This window comes from Crocodylus porosus, unplaced genomic scaffold (assembly GCF_001723895.1).
Source record: "Crocodylus porosus isolate Cpor-Errol unplaced genomic scaffold, CroPor_comp1, whole genome shotgun sequence".
Classification (NCBI taxonomy): domain Eukaryota; kingdom Metazoa; phylum Chordata; order Crocodylia; family Crocodylidae; genus Crocodylus; species Crocodylus porosus.
This window is the reverse complement of record NW_017728931.1, coordinates 79007498-79034807: the sequence shown is the minus strand read 5'-3', so window position 1 is coordinate 79034807 and position 27310 is coordinate 79007498. Positions and strand designations below refer to the sequence as shown.

Here is a 27310-nt window from a genome sequence, read left to right as displayed (position 1 = left end):
CACACACACACACACACACACACACACACACACACACTGCCCCTGCCTCACTTACACAGTGTCCCTGCCTGCACTTACGCACACACACCACCCCTGTCTGCACATGCACATACAAACACATTGCTCCTACCTACACACACACACACGCGCACACACACACACACACACACACACACTGCCCTTGCCTGTGTGCACACATACACCCTGGTACTGGCGGGGCGCATGTTCTCCAGTTTGGTGATGTAGCTGGGAGCCACACAGTGCTGAAGCAGGGTGGGAAGCAGGGAAATGGCTAGGGGTGGGTGTGGAGGGGCTGGGCTCCTGCTGTTGGCTCCCCCTGGGTCCTAATTTCCCTGCCTCTTGTCTTTGATAGGCAGCCAGGAGCAGATAAATATTTTCAAAACTTTTAGGGGCTGGATAGAATGGCCTGGTGGGCCAGATCCAGCCCATGGTCCATATTTTGCCCTCCCCTGTATCTAGATTATACACAGCAGGCATGCAACAAATTAGCCATGCACCCTCCTTGAGTGCTACTTCAGTCCCCCTCCCCTGCCTGATCTATTGTTCTGCTTCTTGCCCTGTGCTCTATACTCAACCTTCTACTCTGGTTTCTGCTTTCCTCCTTATGCTCCCTGCCCCATCTGATGCTCTGCCTTCTGCTTCCTGCCCTATGTGCTGTCCCTTCCATGATCTATTGTGTGCCACACACAGAGATGGCCTGTGTCACTTGAGGCCCATGTGCCACAGGTTGGCCACCCCTGCTATAGGGAATCCCACAGGCCTTCTAAAACTTTTAGCAAGTTGGATATGATGCATGAATACATCTCAGAGGTGTATTTTGATACACAGACCTCTTTGCTGGTCTACAACCACAGCATTCTTTTGGTTTCCTTAATGCTGCTGATGGCCAACCAGTCAAAGTGGAAGGCAGGCAGGCAGGAAGTAATGAAGAAAACACCAGTTCCATGTACAATTGCTAAGGAGATTCAATTCCTCCTTGTCAGGCTCAGATCTGGCCTCAGGGGGTGCGTCTGCACATGCAATTAAATTGACTGAATGAACTCCAATGCAGTTCATGCCAGAGCTATTAATTGCTTCCAGGCACAGCATTTACACATGTACCCAGGACTGCAGCAGTTAGAATCGGGGCAGAGCAGTTCCAGGGTGGCAGCAGGTTCAGGGGTCAGCACGGGGCTCCAAGTGGAGGTGTCAGGCAGTGGAGGGGCTGGCTGGGGCACAAGGGTGCCCAAAGAGCAGAGCCATGTGGTAAGGTCGCAGGACGGGGTCCGGCCCCCTGCTGCCTGGGCACAATTTACACCCAAGTCAGTATTTACATTTGTGTTTAGGTGCAGTTACTTTTGTCACCATAAGACAGTACTGTCCCTGACAGTGCTATCTTACAGCGGTGAAAATTCGTTTGTTGTGGTGTAATAGCACCACATCTGTAGATTGTGATGCTTTATACTGAAGCAAGTTAGTCTACTGTACAGTTAAGTGCACATGTAGATGAACCCAGTGATTAACACTTTTGTGACCTACAGGCTTGACAGCTGCTTGTACATGCCACAGGGGTTTAATTTGGTTTAGTTCTCCCTAAACTGAAAGTTTCCACCATTTCAGTTTAGGGAAAATTAAATGAGCTACACTCCTGTGGTGTGTACAACCTTAAGTGTGGGGGCCCAACCTTACCTGCCTCTCTGGCGCGGAGGATGGGGAGAGTGAGCTGCCAGTGGGCTGAGAGGTCCCTGAGCTGTGTGGGGGCCCGGTGCTTCCCTTCACAGCTGCAGGGGGAGCAGTGCTTCTCTCCATGGCAGTGGTGACACCCCCCAGGCAGCACTTGATAGTGGCACCCAGCCTGGGCGGTCCCAGGGGGCACCACAGCCGTGAAGGGAATCACGGGCCCCCATGCAGTGCAGGCAGGCAGGCAGGCTCTGGGAGAAAAAAAAGAAATAAATGAAGATTAGGCTCTTCGCCACTTTTTTTTCTTCAGTCAAGCCTGTCTGCCTGCATGGGCTGCCGCCGGGTCACAGAGCAGCGAGAGAAGGTGGCAGGGACGGTGCATGGGGAGCTGGAAGCCCACCAAGCCCAGAGCATGTCAGCTTCCAGCGCCCTGTGCATTATTGCACTTTGTTAGGTAGCAAACTAAAACACCTTGGGGGGTGGGGGGTCACAAACAGCAACACCATTAAAGCGGAATATGCCACTGAGTGTCCACAGAGCAACACCATTAAAGCGATGCAAAAGGGCATTTAAGCCGCTTTAAAGGCCAATTTTGTGGCATGTACAAAGGCTTGACTACTGCAGTCTCTTACTTCTAGGAATGAAATCACATGCTGTGAGAAAAGCTCTAGCCATTACAAAATATGCTTAGCATGAGCACATCCCTCTAATTCTCCCTCACCACTGGTTACCACTTCTTTAGCAGCCATAGACCTCACCATGATAGCTACTTTCCACATAGCATCAAAATGCTTTCCAAGAGGGAAAGGTTTGTGGCTAGGAGTCAAGATGTCACAAGAACTGGGTCTAGACTATGGAACTCACTTCCATCAGTGATAAGAATGATGACAGGCTTCCCTCCACCGACACCATAGTTACCATATCAAATCAAACAATTTCTCCTACAGGCTGGAAAGGAAGGAAGGAAGATTGCTATTGTTACTTCTTTTATAAAAGTCCTGGAAGTACTTAGATACTGCAGTATCAAGTAGTTTTATATAATTAGAGTTACATAGTCCATTTTTAACATTATGTGTCAAATATTGTGAAGTCAGCAGATTTATTCAGTATTCAAAAACTACCCACAAATTTCTTTGGGAAATAATTCTGGGGTTTAAAGATCATTCATTAGGAATATGTCACTCATTCTTTCTACATAAGGTACTATGTGTTTTTTGTGGCATTACTTGGTTGGGTAATTTATATAACTAACCCAAAAAACTCAGCAGCTCTCAAATTGCCTACTGGGGTATAAAAATTGCAATGTTCTGTTTTAAATTCTATATCTGTGCTACTGCAAATTAACTTTGCAGTTAAATTTGTTTTCAGGGAATATGCAAATTGAAAATTTTGTGAGGTGGTTTTTTGTTTGTTGTTTTTTGGGCCAGTGTTTTCAATAGCAAAGGTTATTCACAGGAATCTTCAGGGACTAGAGGCATAAATGCTGTCAAAGTGATTGAGTTTCCTTAAAAATTCAAATGGACAACTCATGGAAAAGGATGTCTTCCAACATTCCCCCAGCTCTGCTGCTCAATGGAGTCTTTTACGGATGCAGATTCAAACAGGCAGGCCTTGTCACTTCTATTATCCAAAGAAGCGTTATAAACTTGACTTCCCTTTTTGTTGCATATTAGTAATATTTAATATAAAGGGCGCCATCAATCTCCCAAGGTTGAGTTAGTAGCAGAAGGAAGGGGTGTACCAAGAGAAAATTTACCTCCACAAATTAGGTTTTTTATGGGGTACAGAGAAGATAGCTTATAATTATAGCTTTCCCTCTGCATGACTAGCCAGCACTGCTGGCTCTTCTGCAATAACTGCACCAAGACCCTGCATACTTTTTTCTTAGTCTGTACAGGGTGTGTAAAAACGGAAACAGTCCCTGGTATTCTGAAAGTGCAAGGACTGTAACTTTTCCTGGCTCTTTTTCCGGGCTGCAAAGAGCAGGGAAGCTACTTGTCCTCTGTCCTTTCCTTGCTCATCACTGGTGCAGCTGGGCATAGTCTGGTCCCAAATGAATATGATGCCTTTTTTTAAAAAATTCAGTGATTAGTCAAAATACTTAAACAATGAATTGACGCATGTTGGAAATTCTTTTCATCCTGTCTGACAAACCAAAAGAAAACTCATTGAAGATCATTCCAAGAATGTGCCTTTAAGAATGTAGTGAGTTTCTAGGTACAGTATTCCAAAAAAAAGCTTGAAGATATGTGGTATCAAAGGTTTCTTGCTTATGTGCATAGCAAAACTGCAGTCCACATTGAGTGCAGTTGAATCCTATCTCTGGATTGGGTTTGGGAGAGGCAGAGGCCAGCCTCTCTACACAGCACAGCTTCCCTGGCTGCCAGTAGGTTCTTCCACCCATTACTCAGCTTTTGCAACTTAAGCTGCAGTTTTGGAGCAGAGGAAATACTGACACAGCTTAGTTGGGAATTTCATTCCCCAATACAACGCTTTTTCGAAAACCACAGCTTTGGGTCTGATTCTTCATGCAGCTAATCCAGACTCCAATTCCTGGCTTGGGAGCTATTTTTTACATAGTATTTTGCCTCCTCCACTTTCAGTTGCTGCACTGGCCCATGGTAGTAGACATGTAAGCAAATTAAGCTGGAGTTGGCTCAGTATGTAAAGTACTTATGTTATGCATTGTTGTCTTTCATAAACAATCGGTTGGATGTGCTCTGTTGAAATTCAGGCTGTGGGCCCATGCAGTGGAAAGTTCACTCAAAATGGAGATACAGCAATATAAATGGCTCACTACCCACACTACCCACAGGACCTGGATTTAGCCAGGGACACACTTCTACATGCTTTCAGGTAGGGCTGGCTGGAAAGGAAGTGGGAACACAGCATTTGAGAAATGAACTCACTTAAAGTTCTAAGCCAGCCTCTCAGTAAATTAAAGCAATCCTTTCTTTCCTGTGCCCTTTATTTTTATGTTTTACAAGGGGACTCTGAGGGATAAATTCATAGACCTGCTTACAGCACAAAAGCTCACCCTAGAGACATACAAAAATTGGTATCTTGCCAGTACTTTATGACATAACATAACATACGCTACAGGTATAATCCTTCCTCTTTCCCGGGATTGTTCCTGATTGGTAATGGAAGCCCTGCAGCAGTAATAAAAAGAGAGTGCAAGACTGTCTCTCCCAGGTAAGTACCTTGCCCTGAGAATTTACAGGGTTGTGCAGCCAATTTTGCCAGTCATATGCCACCTTGTGATTCTACCACATTGCAGAAATTCAGATGACAAGTCAAGTTGGCTTTAAGGAACTTTCTGTATTGCCATAATGATACCAAGAGGCTGCATTGACCCTAAGACTGGAAACTTCATCATTGATTAGATTGCAGACCTCGGGTGTGTTTCACTCGCACTGTGAACTAGGGCCCCCTCTACATGTGCAGGTAAAGGTGCAATGGGATCTAATACATAATTCATACAGTCAGACCTCCTGCCATGCCACATGTGCATGGCTAGAGGCACAACTGTGGGATCATGCATTAGTTTCCACTGCACTTCACTGCTGGTGCAGGGAGAACCCAATCTAGGGCTCTTCTTGCACTGGTAAGAAGCTTCTGTGAATGGGAGCCCCCCTCAACTGTGAGGGCTCCTGACCATGGGGGTACTCCTATGACTAGGAGATGCAGCTGTTGCAGCCTCCCAGCCCTTGCGGGGTGTGAAGCCCCCAGAGCCAGAAGTTCCCAGCTGCTACGATCTCCCAGCTCCAGGGACTTCACAAACCCCCATGGCTAGAAGGCTGCAATTGCTGTGATCTCTTAGTCCTGGGGATTATATGCACCTTTGGGACTAGGAGATTGTAGCCAAACACTGGGAGGCATGCTGCCAAGACCCAGCATCTGCAGTTGTGGAACTCTGGGTCCCAGTGGCTGCAGGGTACCCTCAGGACCTAGAGTTGGCAGCTGCTGGGGTTGAGAGTCTCCTTATTTTTGGGACTTCCAGCCTGGGCTGGACAAGGTGCACCCCTGCACCTGGAAGCCCTGTTAGGGACAGTCTCCCAGTTGGAGGAGAGACCCTGCTACACGTGCAAATTAAAGCTCAACAGCAACCAGCTATAAAGTTAGACCTCATTTGGAGCTTTTTATGGCACGACAGCAACTTTGAATGTGGAGCTCGTCTCAAGGTAATTGTACAATTAGCCAGTTAACTACATGATATCTGCAACGTGTAGAGGGAGCCCAGATAGCAGATTAAACCAATAAGCTAGGAACGATGAATAATTTTGAAAGACAAAGTATTTGGTTTTTCTGAATTTTAACTGGAAAAAAAATCTTATTTATTTATGTGTTATGTCAACTAATCCTTAAGTCTTTAGTAAATGAGGATATGCAAAAACTGTCCATAAAAGCTACAGCATTTATTAGTGCGAGTCAACAATCTGTATAAGAATCTAGTCAATAAGCAGGCATGTCAAATTCCAATATTTAGAGATTCTTTAAAATACATGTGTGCATTGTGAGATTCACTTCTTCCCTGAATATTTCTATTTAGATCAGATATCCACTGTTCTGATTTGACTTAGTCTTCTTCTAAGTCTATCTGGTGCAGTAATATTTATAAGTGATTAAATAAAAACACAATGTCAGATTCTGTGACCAGTTATACCAATGCAAGTTTGGAATAATTGTTTCAAGATGGGAATAAGAATATTGGTGTACCTAAAAGCAGGGTTTGTTCCAGTATAGAGAAAACACAGTTGGACATCATGAAGAATAAATATAAAAGATTCTATAATAGAGCTACTAAAAGGGAAATAAATATCCCGTTTTATTTTTAAGGCAGCAAATACACTGTCAAATGGATAATGGGAAATTCTATTAGACAGTTTGTGAATCAGAGGAGGGGTTTTCCCTTCTCCTATGTGTCATTTATGTTCATAAGCTGCAAGATCCAGCTAGAAATAATTCCCCTTAGAGCAGGAATTTGCATCTTTTAGGAGTGATGGACTGAAATAATGCCACTTGCTGCATAAAGGGCCAGTGCTGATGACCCAGTTGCTGCCACTGATGTTTTTCTGGGCCATCTGGCCATGCCACGTGTGCGAATCCTGATCCCTCCTCCCCCAATATTGCAGAAGCCCTATGCTGCCAAATTGCTACCAATACCCAGGCTTTCTGAACTGGACAGAATTCCTCCATGAGCTGACAATTAAACTAATATCGAATTCAGCCATGTTTCTTATCATTGCACCTAGGAAGTTATAGCTCCCTACTTTACTTAAATGAAAACTACTCATGCAAGAGAAACATAAAACCCCAAACTCAGGTCCTGACAGAGGAGAAAAATAGAAAATTTGTTAATAGATATTTTGGTTAAAGTGTGGAGAGGGATTTCCCAAAGCACTCATTGGGTGTGTCTCTATAGTTTCCACAGCGATCTTAAGACCACCACCAAGAACACACCCTACCCACTTACTCCCATTCTACATGTAATGTGTGCTGGAAAAATGTTGGGTGGTTTCCTGGTGGTAGGTACCTAGGAAGGCTCTCCAGATCTGTACAGGACATGCTTCTGAGAGTGATGAGCAGCGCACCTGGCCACAGTCTTGGGATCACCTTGAAAGCAGTATAGGCATACCCTGCCCTGGCCTAACTTTGCTCTTGCTGAAGTCCATAGTAAAAATGCCTCTAGCAAATCCGGACAGGAAATTAGGGCAACTGAGATTTTCTGAAAATCCTACGCATGATAGTTTGAAATTCTTAAGTCTTCCCATGCGGTGTGTTAACATTTTAAGAACCTAAGCATTTCAGTTCACATTTACAATTTACCGGAGTCATTTGTCTAACCTTCTGTAATATTGTATAGTGTTGGCTTCAGGACAGTATTTCTGCATTACAGTACTTCTGTTCTTTGAGGTTAACTGACAAATACATCATATTTTAATGTAACAAACATTGATTGCAAACAGCACGTCAGTTATTAGACTGATCTGATGGTTGCATTGCAACTCACCTGTCCACTCGAAGCTGGCACACAATGCTTAATAGATCTACAACTCCTTCTTCCTTTAACTGGTGACAACCAATGGCAGTAGCAATAAAACATCCAGTTCTTCCTATACCAGCACTGAAAGCAGAATTAAAACAAAGGTGAATCTCTCAGCTCTACTTCAGCTTGTTTTCTTCATGAAACTCTGACCTCTGATTTATGGACAAGAAAATATATATAAAGTGCTAAATATGGAGAAGAGAAAATGGTAAGTGGTTAGGTGTATGATTAATAAGGCTAACATTTATTTTTAGTTTCAAATCTATGTGTTTCATGCTACAGCAGATTATCAGTTATGGGTTACCTTGTGCTATCAGTTGTGCCTATATGCTTTCATTCTCCTCAGAAGTATATGGAAGGAACAACTTAATGCAAAACTTCAAAAGTTTCAGTGAAACTGAGGAGTTTAAGTATCCTTTACACCTAAGAAATGGATGATGGAGATGTGACATAAGCAGCAAAGCTGGCCCCAAAAGGCAAAAGACCTGGGGATTTGTCCAAGCACTCTTCCCTCCTTCCCTAACTTCACCTTGCTTGGCTGGAAAGTTTCCACTCTAGTCCTTTTTTATCAGCCATGGCTACATAGCAAGAAAAATTAATAGTATCAGTGTTGTCCACCACCTTCTCCTCTCCCTCTGGAGAGAGGAAAAGGAGTCAGTATGCCTTTTAGTGGGCTCATTCTTCACCCCTTGTGTCTCCAGCATCTATCTACCTATAACTTTGAGGAACTGGGCCATCATTCCTTTCATTTGTTCCAGGAATTCACTGAAACCATTCCTACATATTTGTTCCTGCTGGGGGAAAACGTGCAGAAGATGTGATCTGGCAGTTAAAATTAAATGTTGGGAGTCAGAATTCCAAATCATCATGCTTGACTTCAGATTTCAGATGAGTTTCAGGCCTTCATGATAGGATTTAACCACTTTGTGCCTCAATTTGGCCATCCACAATTTCTCCATACACAGTAAGGTACACAGTAAGGGTCCCCAACACTTGGCCTGCAGGAAACATACTCCCTGCAGAACTCTAAGACAGAAAAACCATTGTGGCAGTGTCGCAGAGCATTCAGGTCCCTGCACCTGAGAGCAGAAAACAGCTCGGGAGAGACCCCTTGTGGCAAGAAGGGGGAGGCCCAGCTGCCAGTTACCAGGGCAGCTGGAGTAACAGGTGCTGGTTGCCAGGACAACCTCTGGGGAGCCAGCTGACAGGAAGGGGCAGGGCCTGGCCTATATAAGCCCAGGCAGGAGGCCAAGAGGGCACTTCCCCTCTGGCGGCCAAGGGAGGAGGAACTCGGCCAGTGCAGACAGAGGGGAGAACCCTGACTGCATGAGCAGCCCCTGGTCAATGCTGGGGGTTGGAGCATTTCCTGGTAGGGATCGAATGTTGTTTGGCTGGACGGTCTAGCTTCTTATGTTATAGCCCAGGGGCTTTGTGATTTTGTGTTCACTGTTTTGACTGGAGGACCGGGTGAGGCTATTAGGGATTGGAGGAGGCCTCATAGGGGCTCCCTGATAGCAGGGGGATCCTGCTGCCAGAGACGGTGCAGTATTTGGGTGTATTGAACCCAACCCCAGAGCAAGGGGGACAGTGACAAGCCAAGAGACAGGGCCGCAAGGAGCAAGAAGCCCCAGAGCAAGGGGGCAGTGAGAAGCCCCAGAGCAAGGGGGGGTGGGCTGCGAGAAGCCCCAAGGAGGTAAAGGAGAGGGCCAAGTCACAACAGGGCCCAGGTCAAAACCACGTTAATACCATCTGCAAGGTTTGGGCTGCAGTGTAGGGGAGGAAAAGGAGCCGCAGATAGCACCCCCTGGCACTGGGGGGCAGCCTCCTGCTAATTACATCAATCAATTAATCAATTTAAGATCAAGGCATGGCAGATGAGTAAGCAGGTGGTTGGCCCATAACAAGAGGGCAGAGTCACCAATAGAAAGGCTCTAGTAGTGATACTCCTGTCACAGGCAGCCACAAGAAATTAAAAAGTTAAAACTGAGATTGACAGAGAGTACAGCATAGGAAGGATATTGCCTGCAGCAGTGTTGGGGATGGTTCTGCTTTGAGCAGGAGGTTGGACTAGATGACCTCCTGAGGTCCCTTCCAATCTTAATTGTCTATGGTTCTATGAACTAAGGTGGGGCAACCAGGGCAACAGCCCTAGGTGCTGACTTGGGGGCAAGTGAGGGAAGAGCAGAAAAAAACAGCTTCCACCATAGCCACACGATCATGCTTGTCACACAGTGGTATCTGGAAATCACCACTGCCCAGGCACCTGAATGGCTTGTTATGCTTCAAGTTGTCTGCAATGTTTTCCTTCTTCACAACTGTTGGCCATAAGACAACAAAATTCACAGACTACTGATTTATCTAATAAGTATACAATCATCTATGCACCTTATAGTTCTCTTGAATTAGGTTAAGTTAGCAGCAATAAAATATTTTGGATTGCCATAAGACTGTAAAGTGTTGTTAGGATTAAGCACACATATTACAGCTAAACAAAACCTGATGGAATTAAAGATGTGAGTGTATCTGAGACTCAAGAGCCCTCCCATCTGGAAGTCAGGATTATCAACAGGACTCAGTAACTAAACACATACAGATAGCTGAGCCAAAAAATAAGATGTTAATGAGAGGCAAAACTAGCAGTTTAAGAAAAGTCTGATTTCCTTAGCTGGGTGTGAGCTGTACTCCTGAACACTAGGATCATTTGGGTAAACATGTCCAAAAGGGGCTAGAGATGTTTTATCAAACAGGGAAAACAGAGGCACTAATTTAAGCAAATTAAGGCATGTGTGTTCTCTTTTCCAAAATATTCTGGATCCTTGAAAAAAGGAGTGTATAAATTAAAGCTCTGAATTGGCCAGTATTTTCTCACAGCAGAACACTTTACATCAAACTTCTTGGCTGTGTTATACAGTTCAAATTTTCCCATGGATTAACTGTTCTTGGACAACTTTTCTAATTCTTTTAACAAAGGATTTTAAAATTTTTCCCTCCCCACATCAGTCATGTAGGCCCTATCATTTACCTAGCTTTAGTGCAGAGAGAGCCAAGTGAATCCAACACACTGGGATCATCTACATGTGCATTTAAGCAGGACTAAATTTAATGCGCATCAAACTAATGTGCATTAAGCGATCTTTGGCAGGTGCCTACATGTGCAGATTTGGCACTAAAGTTAATGCCAAGTCCCTGCAGCCCTGCCATGTTCTCCTAGTAGCTGGGCAGACCTGGCGCGCATCTACATGTGCATTAACTAATCACACCTAAATTTGATATCTGCACTTGTAGGTATCAAATATAGGCATGATTAGCTTAATTTTGCCATTTTTAATGAGCATTAAGGGCACACACATGTAGATGCACGCCCGTAATGCACATTAAATTAGGCCAATGCATATTAACGCATTGCATGTAGACGTACCCACTATTCCCCGCCCCCCCTTTTTTTTGTTGTCCATCCTCATCACAGTATTTTTGTGATCTCATTTAAGTACTCTGAGGTGCTGATCACTGCACACTATGGTAATAAAGTATGACACTGCACATTTCCATTTGTTTGTTTGTAGAATACTCCTTCAAGACTCTAATATGAAAACATTTGGGTGAGGAATGGGTAGGCTCATTATATCATCATATAAAGAGTAAAGGCAGTATTTGGTTTATTTGATCTGTGGAGTAAAATGGGTTGTTGTTTGCATATATTCAGCCAGTTGGATTTGTGCAAATGTTGCAAACCCAAAAACATTTGTGAATTTTAGCACAAATGTATATTTGCCTGAAATGCTTACCTGAAGCTTGTTATCCTGTGTAAAAATACATCAGTCATCCGATCATAGGGCAGAACACATGACTTAGGTGATGGATCACACAATATGAATAATGAGTATCAATTAAAGTGAGCAATGAACAAGAAACAGAACTGAAAACTACTTCTTAGAACTGGGATTTTGGTTTTAGCCATGTTGGTCTAATGACACAGGCAGGCAAAGTTCTTTGGGTAGATGTGAGATCTTTTATTAGACCAACTGAGTAGTTGGAAAAAAGTTTTTAGCAAGCTTTTGGGCTCAATCACCCTTCTTCAAGCATAGGAAGTCTCTGCTGTTCTGAGACTCCAAGGAATGAGAGAAGCTAAAAGTGTGACAGGATGTCAGTGAGAATGCAAATAGGTAGAAATTAGGCTCTACCTTTTGTTTTTACATTCTCATTTACATCCTGTCACACTTTTAGTTTCTCTCATTCCTTGGAGTCTCAGAACAGCAGAGACTTCCATATGCCTGAAGAAGGGTGATTGCACCCAAAAGCCTGATAAGAACTCTTTTCCATCTATTCAGTTGGTCTAATAAAAGATATCACATCCATCCAAAGAACCAATCCTCAGAACCTAGCTTTCAAATGCTTAAATTCCTTAATACAGTAGCAGAATTTGGGATTAGTTCAGGAACTCGTCCCATTTAAAAAGTACTACATTTCTAAAATACATTAATGTAAACTAACAATCAGCATTTAATAAAAGCATGTGGATAAACATTTTTTTAGCATTTCCAAAAAAACCCAATACAAAGAGGAAAGGGCCTTTAAGATAGAATTTTTTTTCTATAAGCCCCTATAGAAGTTTGCTTGCAATAATAAATTTCAGAAAATGTGAGGAGATTACCTGCAGTGCACAATTACAGGACCTCTGCCAGGTGATGCCATCCTATCCTCTTCAACGTCCAGCATGAGCTGCAGAAGAGGCTGAGCACTGTCTGGGGTTTTGTGGTCAGGCCAGGATGTGTACCAATAGTGTTTCACATTTCGTGACTGACTCCCTTGCTGAAAGCAATTTAAAGGTATAAATTGTGCATTTTGGACGAACAATTTTTAGCATTTATTTCTGTCAAAATTACATTAAACCCTGGAAACCAAAGGAAGGAATATGTACATAGGCTGGCACAATTTAACCCAAGGGTGGCTGAAAATATATTATCATGCCAAACACCAATGGTAATCTGGAACATCCAACATCTGATAAACTGAATGCCTTGGTACTCAGGTCCAGATTGTCTCCCACTCCAGCTATTTGGCTGTGCTCCTCAGTGGGCTGTCTAGTGAACTGGGAATTATTGGACCATTCTGACATCACTTTTTCTCTGTCCTTTCCAACGTGGGATAGGGATGGAAAGACTGACAAAGGAGAAGTGGAATCAGGCCAGAATCTGGCCTTCTATCGTCTTTCATATTTATGAAATAGCTTAATTTATCTACTCTTTATCCTTACCATTAGAGGTTTTACTACAATACCTAGATACAGAACACACGTGAACAGAACTAACTACCACATGGGCTAGAGTAATCATTTCTTTCTTCCACCCTGCAGTCTCCAAGCTGTTTCAGGAACAGGAGATAGTTACCATATTGTGGGCAGTTATGGAATAATTTGCTAATAGTAGCAGTTTCTTTCTAATTCCAGGCAGTTCAAGTTTAGTTCATGCTTTAAGGCATGACGTTGGTATTGCTTTAGGACTGAAACTCCTGAGGTCCCTTTAAGCCCCTTTTTCCTTATGATCCTAATCTTTTATTTTTATCTTTTCTGATGGGCCATGAACATCATCTTCATTCAAATCAACCTTTAATGTTTCTTTGAATCCTGTTAAACTTCAGGGGTCTAAGTTTCAATTAAAGTAAAAGCTCTATACATCACTTTAGCCATGTGAAGAATTCCTAAAGTTATTGTACTATATGAGGGTGAAATTTATTCCAATTTTAAGGCCTGTTAATGCTGCAAGACTTATACAGAATAGCTCTAGTATAAATATTATTGGGAAATGGTTTCACTTTTTCCTTGTAGCTGTGAGTTCCACAGGTCATTTATTCATCATGCCAAAAACAAAAACATGTATCTCCCTTTTCAGTTTTAAACTGATTGCCTTTCAGTTTCACTTAATATCCAGCATGGAAGAATTACAGATATTTGAAGGACATTTATCTATGACCGGCACAGAACATTGTTACCTTTAATGTAAGGTTGCGAACAGTATAGTTCTCACATTCTTGCACATTGGTAACAAGGACTTCAACTTTCCCATATATTCCTCTTTTTTCTGGCCAATAGAGCACACATTTCTGAAATGGAAATATCAGTGGCATCAAATAATCAGTGTCTGGATTCATACTGATATCTGATTCTTACTAGCACTTATTTGTCTGACAAGCAGAGATTAAAGCAATCAAGGCAGTATTCACATATCCTTAGCATAAAACATTCTAAGTAGCATGCTGTAGGCAGCTGAATTAATGTTTTGGGGCCTAATTCTTAGAAAATGTCGGATCATTTTAAACCCAGCTAAAGCATCTGTGGTAACCAGGCCTAAGTTGGATGCCCCTAAAGCAGAGGCATAATCCATAATCAAAGAATCTTTTTGAAAGTATTTACCTTAAAATATGAATCCAGACTATACTAGGGGACACTCTGAATAGAATTATAGCTATTCAGAAACACAACCAAGTTCAAATGAAGACAAATATTTTACAGCAAGGATAAATTACAAATTAAGGGTGGATTTTTTTAATTAAACATTTTACAAGTTTATGCAGTTAAATCCTAAATATGGTTTCTCTTCAAGCAGAAGTCCCTGTAAATGGGGACTGAATAAGGGACTTAGAATGCATCTAATGCTTAACAAGAATTTTAACTCTACTTACTACTGAGAGCCCTGATTGAAAGCATTTAGGTGTAGTCTTACAACCTGATGAACTCAAAAACATAAATACTTTGGTAAGTCAAGGCCTAACAAGGGAGAATTTTAACTAAGTGGTAATGAAAATCAAAAAGTTCACTGTCTTGACTAAATTTCGTGAACAATTCTATGAGTACAGAGCATTGTTATGGAACTAGTAAAGTACTATACTATGTGAACAAGTTACCTGCTAAACATCTGCTCAAAGGCAGATGCAGATGCAGAGGCAGATAACACTTAAAAAGCAAAATCTATCTATTGTGCAGTACTGTGTGATGTATCTATCTATCTATTGATACATCACAGCTGCTAATGCATAGTCATTTCAAATAGGATTCAGACCAAATTCACACTGAAATCCAACATTGTAAAATGCAATGACAAGGAAAAAAAAGAACCCCAAAACCAAGTTTTCTACGACCACTGTTATCTACAAGAATGTTATCTGTTTAAGAAGTCTTGATGCAAGAGAGAGCAATTCAGAGAGCAGCTACTTATCAACTCTTATTATATAGTGAAATGAAATAATCACTTTAATATCATATGCCACCATAAAACACAATTTTCAGTAAATATTACTAGAGGTAAGGGAAAAATCAGTATAGTTCCATTTAAATGCAAGAACTGATCATCTAGCAAGATATTTAAACTTCTAGACAACCTGATAGCCCAATAGCTGATTGAGCTGAATACAAACACCTCTACAGTATAAACACTTTTCTAAAAATAGACGCTTATTACCTTAGTACTCTGAGATGTATGAAAGCCACATATTTCTGAAACTCAAGTTATACTGACCAATCTACTTCATTTCATTCAAAGATGTCATCATTTGCATTTTAAGACTTGAAGAATTACTGTGCATCTTAAACTCGCCTGTCTGAAGGTACCAAGAATGCTGACAAAATGCTCTAGGAAATGTATGTGACAAAAGCATTCAAAAGTTCAAATCACCCAATGTGACACATGCAGCCACTATCAGCTCTGAGATCTAAAAGACATGCCCCTCCCTGGGATTGTAGCTTTCGTTGCTAATATGGGAAAAGAAAAGTCAAAATATACAGTTGCACCCTGACTATCAACAATGGTACAGTCAGTCTCTAAGACTTCTTGATAAATGAGAGTACCATGCCGAAAACTTCAGGAGCTCTGAAAGTATGTTTATCTTGACTCTCTACTAGCACGGTAATTGGCAGCTTGCACTGGGTGGACATTGCAATTGTTCATTAAGATAGTCCTCAGTTAATAGCTTCAATATCCTATCTACTTTTAGTAAAACAATAATGGCTGTTTTTAAGAACAGTCTCCATGTATCTTTTGAAACCTCTCTATTTGTTATAACCAAAAAAAGAAAGAAAATAAAGCTGTAATCAGTTGGTTCAGACTCTTCTAAAAAGGCAATATCTCAGAAAAGATTTATTACAATACAGATAGAATTGCGGAGCACAGACACAATAGTGCAGAAATTTCACAGAACCGTAAGTCTGAAAGAAGCAACTTGCTCAAAACCATTAACTTCACTGGCAAGAAAACTTTATTAGGCAAGTTATACCTGTTCAAAACTCAGCCAGTGTCTAACCATTGTACTAACTAACCTGGCATATATTGTCAGGAAACACTTATTGCATTGGATATGGCTACTGTGTTTATGAATATAGAGAGGTTTTTCTAGATCTTTACTGGGCATGTCTACACGTGCATTTACATCACATTAAATTTACTGCTCAGTAAACAGAAATAGGCCAGTGTCTACAGGTGCAGGCGTTAAAGCATATTAACACTATGCGTGGTCTGATTTGGGATTGAGGTTAGATCCAAGTCAGTCCCCGTGCACAGCACTATTGTGTAGTAAGGTGTCTACATGTGTGTAACTGAGCAGTAACTAACTGGCATCATACAGGGATCAAATTTACGCCCAAGACAGCATAAGTCACCATAGTTACGGCACAGTATGGGCTTGCGCGTGTAGATGCATGACCATACTGCACAGAAATTTTAGGTTACTGCATGGTAATTTAAGTTCCTGAGCAATAACTGTGCAGGTGTAGATGCACCCACTGAGTAATAGTCTTCTTACACTTCCCATTGCTTTTCCTGGTAGTACTGCATCTGTACCTTACCACTGTTATAGTGCCTCAGAATTTTTTTAACCCTGTATAAATGGCCTACTTTATATATTTAGAAAGTAGTTAAGTACGTGGTAGTACTTAAGTAGTTAAGTTCTTTCTATTTATGTGTGTTTGGGGATGATTGCATAATCCTTCATATAACCAGATTCATGGGAATTACACACGGGAGTCTAAAAGTAGTTTTAACCATTTAGATGTAAAATTATGAACCATCTTCACATGATCTTCTCTGGGTTTTGTGTGCCAACATAATCACATTCAATAATAACAACTCTGTCTCAACTGGTCTTGAATTTACAATTAGCTAACAGTCTTCACACTTCTTGCGTCCCTCCCCTCTCCATTTCCATTTCACATCATTGCTCCCAATGGTACCTCTATGTCTTTTTTTACCTCTTGCCCATTCCAGTATGGCAAGTATCATCTCTGTCTTCTTTCAAATTCCTACCAAGGACTAATTTAATTTGATTAGCTGCTTTCTACTATGACCTTCTACTTCAGGGTTATTTATTTCGGAACTGGTGTCTGACCTTGTTTAAAAAAAAAAGAATCAACCATTAAAACTAAAAAGAGATTTACACACAAAATGTATCACATGATCTTTAATGTCTTTCAATATTTGTCCTTGCCTCTTGCCCCCTTTACCCTCCAACGTAGTTGCAGCCTTAACTCTACCTCAATCCTCAGTCCTGCCTCTCTGAGATCACCCTCCTCAAGTATCAGACCTCATGCTTTTACCTCTCCTTATGTGGAATTATGTAATTCTTCCATTCTTAGACTAGGCTCTAGGCTACAGTTCCATGTACATCAACTATACCTTTCCAACAGGTCCAACCTTGGCACTGTTCTTTTCAGGAGTCTATGGCCAGTAATGTTTAATGAGCAATCAGGCTTCTTAGAAACAATGTAGTGCTTCTATTATAGCATGTTTTTTCTGACCAATTACATACTTTTCTTGGGAAACAGATCCTTTTTCAGATAGCAGAGTTCTTTTGTTCTTCTCTGTTCCCTGGCTTAGGACTTTCTGGACAAAAGTGATTTTTTAAGTTCATATGGAGGAAGTAAAATCTTCAAAACTACCAAAGTTGATGTTATCTTTTGACAATCCTTGAGTGTTTCTGGAGAAGTGGATTAAGAATCCTGTTCCTGTTTTCTGTCTTATACTGACATCTTCATACAGTAAATGTTCCAGTAAGCAGGTCAGTATTCATAAATTATGACAAAGCAGTTCCTACTCTTACGTACGTACCCTGACCTCAACTGTCTATTGCTGAAGTCATGCTAAACTATATTAATTCTAATTCAGACCCTGAGGAGCCCACTACTGGAACATTTGTATACTGCAATCCTCAAAGCAAAGACTTTGCCTAAATTCCTATTCTTTCTATTAGATGTCTAAAGCTAAGGAACCATTTGGCCAAAAAAGAGTGATCCTTTGTGGGAAGATGTATAACTTTCCCATTCTTTCAGTAGGCAGATTTATATATCTATAGAGCATGTTGGTACTAAATAGGAAGTTGCCTACTGGTCGCCAGTAGGAAAAGCTAAGGAGAGATGTATGTGAATTCCTGCTCCTCAGGTATTTGATGAAGGGCAGCACACTATGTGCCTCCAAAGTCTCACGATCCTACCAAAGAATGAAAAGAGGAAGGATGATCCAATACTCTTTTAGCCAGTAGCCTAGGATTTAGGTCACTTTCCACAGAAGTGGGAGACTTGGGTTCATAGCTCCACCCAGTCGGAGGTGATTTGAACTTGTATCTCTACATTCCAGGAAGTTGCCATAACCACCAGAATATGGGCAAGGTGGGACTGACAGCATCCACATCCTACCTGTAAAAGCTGGGTGTGAAGGAGTGAGACAGAACTTACAGCATGGAGGACCAGCAGGGCTGCAGCTGCAGCCCAGAAAGGAAGGAAAATACCAACCCAATTTCCAGAGCAGCATCTCGCTCAGGATTGGTGGAGGGAGGCCACTCAAAGGTATTTCCAGCCCCAGGGAGGGGCAGAGAAGGTTTAGTTCCCTGCAGGCCACAGGGAGAGGAGCAGCTGAGTGTCTCGGCAGGCAGAAACTGCAGAACAGGCCTGAGGAACGCTGGAGGAGTGACCCTGAGGCAGGCGGAGGCCTGCAAACAAGCGGCTAGTGGGAATCTCCGGAGCAGAGCTGCAGCTCTGGATCTGGAGCGAGGGAGCCCACAAGGCCAGAGAGAATCTCCGGACTGGAGTTTTTCCAACAGAGGATCCAGAAAAATCTACAGTCACAGATAGAGCCTTCCTGCACAAGGGGGACACCCCTATGTGTATGTTCATAGGGGTTCAGGGCAGGCTAGCACACAGCAGAGAATGGACTAAGGGATTGTTTTTTGGGGTGGTGGGGGACACTGCCAGAGCCTGACAAAAAGCTGAGAAGCAGCCAGGGTTTTTTTCTGTGATTTCTTTTGCTATTTTGATTTTGTTTGAGCACAGGCCAAGACCAGCCCCTGGAAGGGTATATCCAAAAGAGGCACTAGGACACCCTGGGGTGCAGAGAAGGTTACAACAGGCAGCACTGCAACCTGGCTGCAGAAGAACATTGTAAAACACCATCTGGAGAGGCTAGGCTGGGGTAAAGGGGAGGTTTGGAGCCCCACCAAAGACACAGGGATCAAGACCAGGCAGGATCACTGTGGGCACTGCCTCCCAGGAATATATAGGACATCAAAGTCATGGCAGGTGAGAAAAAACGTAAGATCCACTTCCTGGCAGAGCTGGTGATCCAGAGCCAAGGTCTACCCTGTCACCACCCGTAGGCAGACGAGCACAGGGCACCACGAGCAAGCCCTATAATACCTACAGACGTCACACTGGGTTTCTGGGTGGACAAGATAGCAAGAAACAGAAGGAGATTCAGCAAAGAAGATCAAGACTCTGAATCTTAGGAAGAGGGCTATTGCCCTGGGATGGAGAGAGATTATATGGGTTTTTCTTCCACTGCTGTTTATGCCTTTTATCCAATAACTATTTTCTGCAGAAACCAGTCATCACTAAACTAACAGTGAATTCTACAAGATCCAGTATTTCCAACAGCTACAGTTCTTTCATTCTCATCAAAAGTATCAAAAGAATGACTGCAAACATTTTTGTATGGAAAACCATACGTTGTGTAAAAACATTTCTCACAGTAGTGGATTGTAGACTTTATTTATGCTTTAGAAATATGCTTCCTGCCTGATATGTAATACTATTGCCATTATTTTGAGGGTAAACAAAATGTATACAGTCCATGGAGTAGGTATTGTAAATGCAAATTATGTAGGTATTGTATGCAGATTATTTGATGGCAGAAAAGTCTATAAAATAGTGTATTTCCTTCTCTGGATGTTTGTCTAAATTTTTATTGCTCCAGTGTCGTGACTAAATGATGAAAACATTTCACTTTCATGACTCAACGGATAAAGACTAATAAGATTAGAAGGGGTTTTTTCCTCTCTTTATTTAAAACGCAAGAAATCTATATTCAGCATAGGACATTCTTGGTCTTTATCCTAATTGTATTGAAATAAGACTTTGTTATTCCTAAAATTTTACAGCTGAGTTCCCAGGTACTTGCTACTTATTCAGGTAAATTTCTTATTAATTCACTGAATGAATAAATATGACAGAAACTAGCCCATATACTCTAACTCATAATTTCACAAGTCAGAGTTTAACACAGAAGTCTGCAAAAGTACTTGTGCGTACATTTCACTTCATGCTGAGGATATTGACTGGTGGATCTTCCAATCAATGCTTGATATTATGTTTTCCAGTTCCAGATTTCTGGGTTTTGGTCCGTAAAACCAATCACACTGCAGTTCCTATAACCTCTCCTACCACTGATCAATCAGTTTCCATTGATTTATCAGAACTAAATCCAAGAGACAGTAATGAAACAATGAAACAAGAGACATAAATGAAACATGCATTTGTTATGCAGACCAAATTAATCTTATTTTCTATGTTCTAATGTACTTTTGTATGTATTTGCATTAATTTAACAGACATTTATTACAGCAAATTTCAACCATTTTACATCTTTCTTGAATGTCCCTCATTAAAAAAAACTCCTCAATTTAGACCAAATTTTATCTTCCTTATATATGACTCACTTTCATTACTGTAACTTTATCAAATCAGAACTCTAAATTGTGAAACTAAAGTCATGAAGGATTTTACTTATGCTAAAGAAATGAACGCTACATCGTCTGAAATCTTTATTGTTATTTTTATGTTCCCTAATTTGGACATGCACTATGGCTCCAGTCCTTAGCTGGAGAAAAGTGAAGGCATGCCAGCCTTTATCTAAGATTTGATTTGATTATTGAGAGGGTGAAAGAAACAGGAGTGGGGGTGGTAAGAGGTTGGCGGGGGTGCTGCTGCTTTTGAACAGGAGCGTGTTAATGTGCATGTCTATGTGTGCATATTATAAACAAGCCACCCTGAAAATGATGGCAATGCTGCAGAGAACAAAACAGCAAAAATTGCAAAGTGTTATTTTGTTAAACAGCAGCTGTTTTTGCCTCTTTTCTAAGCAGTAAATATTTTAATAGAAAAGTTAATGCACTGAAAATGGTAAACATTGAAACTGTTTTCTTCCCAGCAGCAAGAAAAACAACAGAATAACTCAGCTAACAATCCGGAATTTCTTAACATTTCTTGCCAGCATTTCTCACTGGAATGTCAGAACAATTTGTGTAAACACAGACATTCTCCTTGTAGCCTGGGAACTACTAAAGATGCCTCACCCTCTTTTATTAGGAGGAAATTATCAGTATCAGTCCATAACACTGCTGATAAATACTACTGAAGCAGGACTGCATAATTCAGGTAAACATAGGGTTTCCTAGTTCATTGGAAACCACTGGACATTTCTTTCAAGCCATTTTTCTCACACAGTGTTAAAAGTAAATGTTTAAAAGTTCTGTATTTTCTCAAATATTTGTTAGGCTGGCCATACTGTAGTGGGGTAAGTTTTCGCGAGTGGCGAGGGGGATGGGGTGGGGGAAGCCAGGCAGACCCTGCAGTCTCTGCCAGAGCTCTCGCTAGGGAGCAGAGGGGCAGGACCAGGTCTGCTCTCTGGAGCAGACAGCCCAGCCCAGCGCTGCAAAGCATCTGGGATGCTGGGGGACTCTACTTTAACTTAAAACGGGAAGAGGTTTGGGACAGGCATTACTTAAACTGGTTTGACCCAAATCAGTTAAGTCTGATAATATATTCAATCAGGTTTATCTTAAACCAGTTTCAGCCATTTTGAAACTGGTTTATGTGCACTGAACTTATGTTCTTCTACAGGTTTAAACCAGTTTCTGATCACTTAAACTGGTTTATGTGTAATGTCTGTTCCTAGCTTTTCAGCACAGATGTACTTTATAATGCTTTCCTGACATTTTTAAATTGGACTAACCTAAATTCCACACTCACAGAGGGCAAGGGACATACTGTGCACATGTGCAGCAGGGCTGGACAGCCTTTTACATGAATGGTTGCTCTGAGCAGCCATAGTTGCAATCTTTTTGTTCTCAGGACATGTCAACACTGCCTGGGCAACCTGTGTAGAGGCACTGCAGTGAAGACTGGCTTAACCACTCCCTATCCATTAATGTATTTACCACTTTAATGTGGCTCCGGGCACATGTCTCCTTAGTATTGATTAAACATATTCAAATATTATTCTTGGGGATGAAGCAGGTCTCTTGTAAAACCTGGGTTGGATTTACCAGAAGTTCATAGAATCATAGAAAATTAGGGTTGGAAGGGACCTCAGGAGATCAGCTAGTACAACCCCCTACTCAAAGCAGGACCATTTCAAACTACATCACTTCAGCCAGGACTTTGCTGAGTCAGTACCTTAAAAACCTCCAAAGATGCAGATTCCACTACCTAGGTAATCTGGTCCATTGCTTTACCACCCTCCTAATGAAAAAGTTTTTTTCTAATATCCAATCTAAACTTGCCTTGCTGCAATTTGAGGCCACTGCTCCTTGTTCTATCATCGGCCACCACTGAAAACAGTCTAGTTCCATCATCTTTAGAACCAACCTTCAGGTAGTTAAAGGCTATCACATCCCCCCTCAGTCTTCTGTTCTGCAGACTAAATAAACCCAGTTCCCTCAGCCTCTCCTCAAATGTCATATGCCCCAGTCCCTGAATCATTTTCACAGCCCTCTGCTGGACTCTCTCCAACTTGTCCACATCCTTTCTGCAATGGGGGGCCCAAAACTGAACACTGTACTCTAGTGTGGCCTCACCAGGGCCGAATAGAGGGGAAGAATCACTTCCTTTGATCTGCTGTCAACACTCCTACTACATGCAGCCAGTATGCTATTAGCCTTCTTTGCAACAAGGGCACATTGTTGACTCATATTCAGCTTATTGTCCACTGTAACTCCCAGGTCCTTTGCTGCAGAGCTGCTGCTTAGCCAGTTGGTCCCAAGCCTGTAGCAGTGCATGGAATTATTGTGTCCTAAGTGCAGGACTTTGGACTTGTCCTTATTGAACCTCATGAGATTTCTCTTGGCCCAGTCATCCAACTTGTCTAGGTCCCTCTGAATCCTAGCCCTGCCCTCCAGTGTATCTACTACTCCTCCCAGCTTGGTGTCATCTGTGAACTTGCTGAGGATGCAATCCATTCCATCTTTCAGATTGTTAATGAAGATATTAAACATAACCAGCCCCAGGACTGACCCCTGGGGCACTGAAGTTGTCTTCAGTTGTTCCAAAATGTGGGCTTGGAACATAGATGGTGAATTTCTCTGAACATTATAGTATTCAAAAAGAAAACATTTTATATATAAAACAGTAACAGGAAGTGATCCTTTATTTAGAAAGATGACCTAAGATTAGTGGAGTGTTTCTCATTCTAAACAACCCAGCAACATAAATACAGGCAAACGTATATAAGGATATTTTCTATACATCTCTTGCATTTGCTTTATAATGGATTATCTGATCACCCAACTTAGGTTTTTTCCAAAATGCCTATTACAAGTGGTTAACTGCTGGAATCATCAGATTTTCCATGAGGTTCTTCCTAAAAGCCTAGTCTACACACCCTATTTCTTGGTTTAGTTAATTGGTGTCATACCTCATTTTTTTCTTTAAGCTTTGTGATCATAACAATGACAGGGCTGTCTTCTTGCCAAACCATCTGCCAGAAATCATTCACGGTGTTAATCATCGGTCCCTGAGTTGCAATGAAAGCTTTCTCCTTGCCACTGTAACCCTAGTGAAGGAACAGATACAAATATATTAGTTTTTAATTCATGCTAGGTGAAAGTTCTGAAGCAATCTAGACCACAAGACAAATAAAAAAGAAAGTATGTATGGCAATTAGAAGAGCTGCTAAAAGACCTTCTAGAAGAACAGTTTTTTAATTTGAAATTACCAATTTCACAGAATTAAACTATTCCATGGGGCCTTACTGATTCCGCTGAAAATTCTCTGCCTTCTCAGTTTCTTTTTGGCACGCCCACTCTCTGTGCTCCTACAGCTGGTCTTTTTGGTAGAATGCTAAGCCACTCAAATGGGAATATGAAGATGGGTAAGACCAAGAAGATTCATGACAGGAAAAGTGATCTTAAATACATTAACCTTAAGAACCTTAAGAATTTAGGGCATGTCTATACTGTGGCAACAGCATGCTTCAGCAGGGACAAGCTGAGCATACCCCAACCCTAGAGATGGACCAATGAAGAGGCTCCACAGCCCCTCTCAAGACATCAGTCCCCACCATGATTGAGAATGGTTACTCAGGATAACCATGCAGCATCTTCACTAGTGTATTTCTGGACCTGGAGAATGCAAAGAGCGGGAGAAAGTTGCTGGATCATGCTCAGAGCCATCTTGGATGTGGCATGCTGTTGTCACAGGGCAGACATACCCTAGGGTGTTCCAATCTGTAGTTGTTGAATAAAATAAGACTTTATATGAAAGACAGCTTGTTTGTATAAAGTGCACCCTGAGACAAACTGAAGAATAAAAGCTAGTAAGAGAGCGAAAGGTTAGGAGGGAATGAATGAGACATGATTGTATTCATATTTTTCACTTGAAAAGGAAACCTGTGAACTTGCACTCTGATTTTGGGTCCAGCATTAAAGTTTCATAGTTTCGTAGTTAGTAGGGTCACAAGGGACCTGAGCAGATCAAGTCCGACCCCCTACCAAGGCAGGAAAGAGTACTGGGGACAAATGACCCCAGCAAGGTGATTGTCTAGCCTTGTCTTAAAGACCCCCAGGGTAGGAGCCAGCACCACTTCACTTGGAAGTTGGTTCCAGATCCTAGCCGCCCTGACAGTGAAGTAGCCTATGATGGTTACTACATTGTTAGCGAGTTATTGAAGGAAAAGATGGGCATGAAACTAATCACCCAGGATGGTACACTCATGTGCACAGAAGTGACCAGGATAGGCATCTGTTTCACAGATTCTTTAAACTTTTTGCCACTGAAACTTAGCAGGCTTCCACAGGCTATGGAGTTGAAGGATGCAAAAGTTATTTCCCACATTTTTTTAACACGGCAAAAAAACAAAATTATATGGGACCTCTCCCAAAGGTGGAGTACTACTGTGATGAAAATATGAGTCTGGTGACAAAGAACTGTTTTTAGAATGGTCTCAGGATAACAGCGATAAGATCTTTGATATGCAAAAGGAGCTGGCCTATTATTGCCAGCAGGGCATAAACATTTTGAAAGAGCCCTGCTGCCTCTATAGGGATGAGATTATGAAAATGACGTGGCAGGTAAACCGAGTGAAAATAGATGGTGAACTCCAAAGAGTAAACACTGCATAGATCATTTCCAATACATCACACTCGCCTCCATCTGTATGGCCATGTATAGGTTTATGGTTTTGGAACTGCAGACCATAGTGCTTCTCCCCCCACTCCAGACAACTAGCACAGACAGCAAAAGAGGTTTTCAAGCCATATATCCAGTGGCTAATTTACATCTTGGAGAAATGTACAAAGAAAATATTCAAATTCGACATGCCTTACAGGGTGGGGAATTTCAGGTAGGCTCCTAGTTTTTAGATGGCTACGCCAACACTGATGGAGAACCTACAGCGTTTGAATTTAACGGGTGTTTTTTTCCATGGTTGTGTCACTTCCTACAATGAGAAAGACCAAAACCTATTGATGGGGCCCACCTACAGGTTTTTGAAATATCAGGCTTTGTACAAGACTGATTAGCTCAAGAGAGAGGGGTTTATCGTTAGGATCATTTGGGAGCATGTGTGGAGGGTTCTGTTCGAAATGGATGAGGAACTTGCAGATTTTTTAAGCGGAACCCAGCTCCCTTCTCCACTGGTGCCTAGGGATGCTCTTTTTTGGGGGAGAACTAATGCCATCTGTCTATATTATCAAACTAAACCCAGCAAACAAATACACTATTATGATTTTACCAGTCTTTACCCTTGCATAAACACAATGAAGGAATAGCCAATCAGACACCCTGAAATCATTCATGACAATTTCCAACCCCTGTCAAGCTATTTTAGAATAGCCAGGGTGCAACTGTACCCACCACAAAACTTTTTTCCCCGTGCTACCCATCAGGGTGAACGGGAAACTTTTATGTTCATGCTATGCCGCCTCTGTGTGGAAACAAGGCAGCAAAAGTGCGACCACACTGATGAAGACAGGGCCCTCCTGGGCACGTGGTACATAACAGAATTGAATAAAGCTATCACCAAGGGGTACAGAGCAGCTCAAATCTATGAAGTCTGGCATTTTGCCGAGAGGTCTAACACCCTTTTTTCATGGTACATAAAAATTCACCTCCAACAGAAGCAGGAAGCCTCGGGCTATCCCACCTGGTGTACCGACCAGGAAAAACAAGAGAGATATGTGGCCAATTTCTTCCAAAAAGAAGGTGTGACTGTATGCCCACAGCGTATAAAACCCAACCCCGCAAAGTGCCAAATGGCAAAATTGTTTCTAAATTCTTTGTGGGATAAATTCAGTCAGCAAACCAACTTGCCCAACACCAGCATCGCGAAAGACCCCGAAGAACACTTTGGCTACCTCTTTTCTCCCACCCGTGAAATTTCATCTTGCAACATTATTGATGATAAGACAGCTTGTGTGTCTTGGAAGCATGCCAAAGAGCGTTACATGCTCTCAGGTAACACAGACACATTTATAGCCTGTTTCACCACCGCTTATGCATGCTTAGAGTTGTACGAGCTGCTAAACAGCTTGCAAGACTGGTGTCTGTACCACAACACAGATTTCATTATATTCGTGAGCTGTGAGGGAGATTGGAACCCCATGCTAGGCAATTATTTAGGCGAGCTCACCAGCAAAATCCCACCTGAGAATACTGTGTGGTGCTATAGCTGTTAGCAGCCTTTTTATAAAGAACTGTTTTGTAAATATCCTTTTATCAAGTTTGTGGAGGGTCTACTGGACAGTCTCAGCGATGACTGTTTGTTTCCTCCTAATAAAATATGGTTGTGGTAGATGATTTGATGGACTGTGTGTAACTGGTGAAACTGAGCCTTTACCAAGTACGTGCATCATCAGAATCTGAGCATTATCTATATAGTTCAAAATGTTTTCTGTCAAGGGAAAAGGAGCCACACCATTACCCTTAACACAAAATACATGGTTTTGTTTAAAAACCTCAGGGATTAGCTACAGATAGTGTCCCTGACACAGGAGATGTACCCAGGTGAGGCCCAATTCTTTCTAGAAGCTTTAAAACACCTTACGGGTATCTGG

At 41.9% G+C, this 27310-nt stretch overlaps 1 protein-coding gene across 2 annotated transcripts in view; it reads right to left on the bottom strand.

Moving 5' to 3' along the window:
• PTPRR (protein tyrosine phosphatase, receptor type R) overlaps nt 1-27310 on the bottom strand; it is a 211627-nt gene that overhangs the window by 2907 nt on the left and 181410 nt on the right. For both annotated transcript variants that reach the window (XM_019543212.1, XM_019543213.1), the window contains 4 exons: nt 23674-23811; nt 13718-13828; nt 12381-12538; nt 7694-7807 (listed from right to left, as the gene is read on the bottom strand). In XM_019543212.1, coding sequence (XP_019398757.1) covers nt 7694-7807; nt 12381-12538; nt 13718-13828; nt 23674-23811 — 521 coding nt within the window. The remainder of the gene's footprint in view (nt 1-7693; nt 7808-12380; nt 12539-13717; nt 13829-23673; nt 23812-27310) is intronic.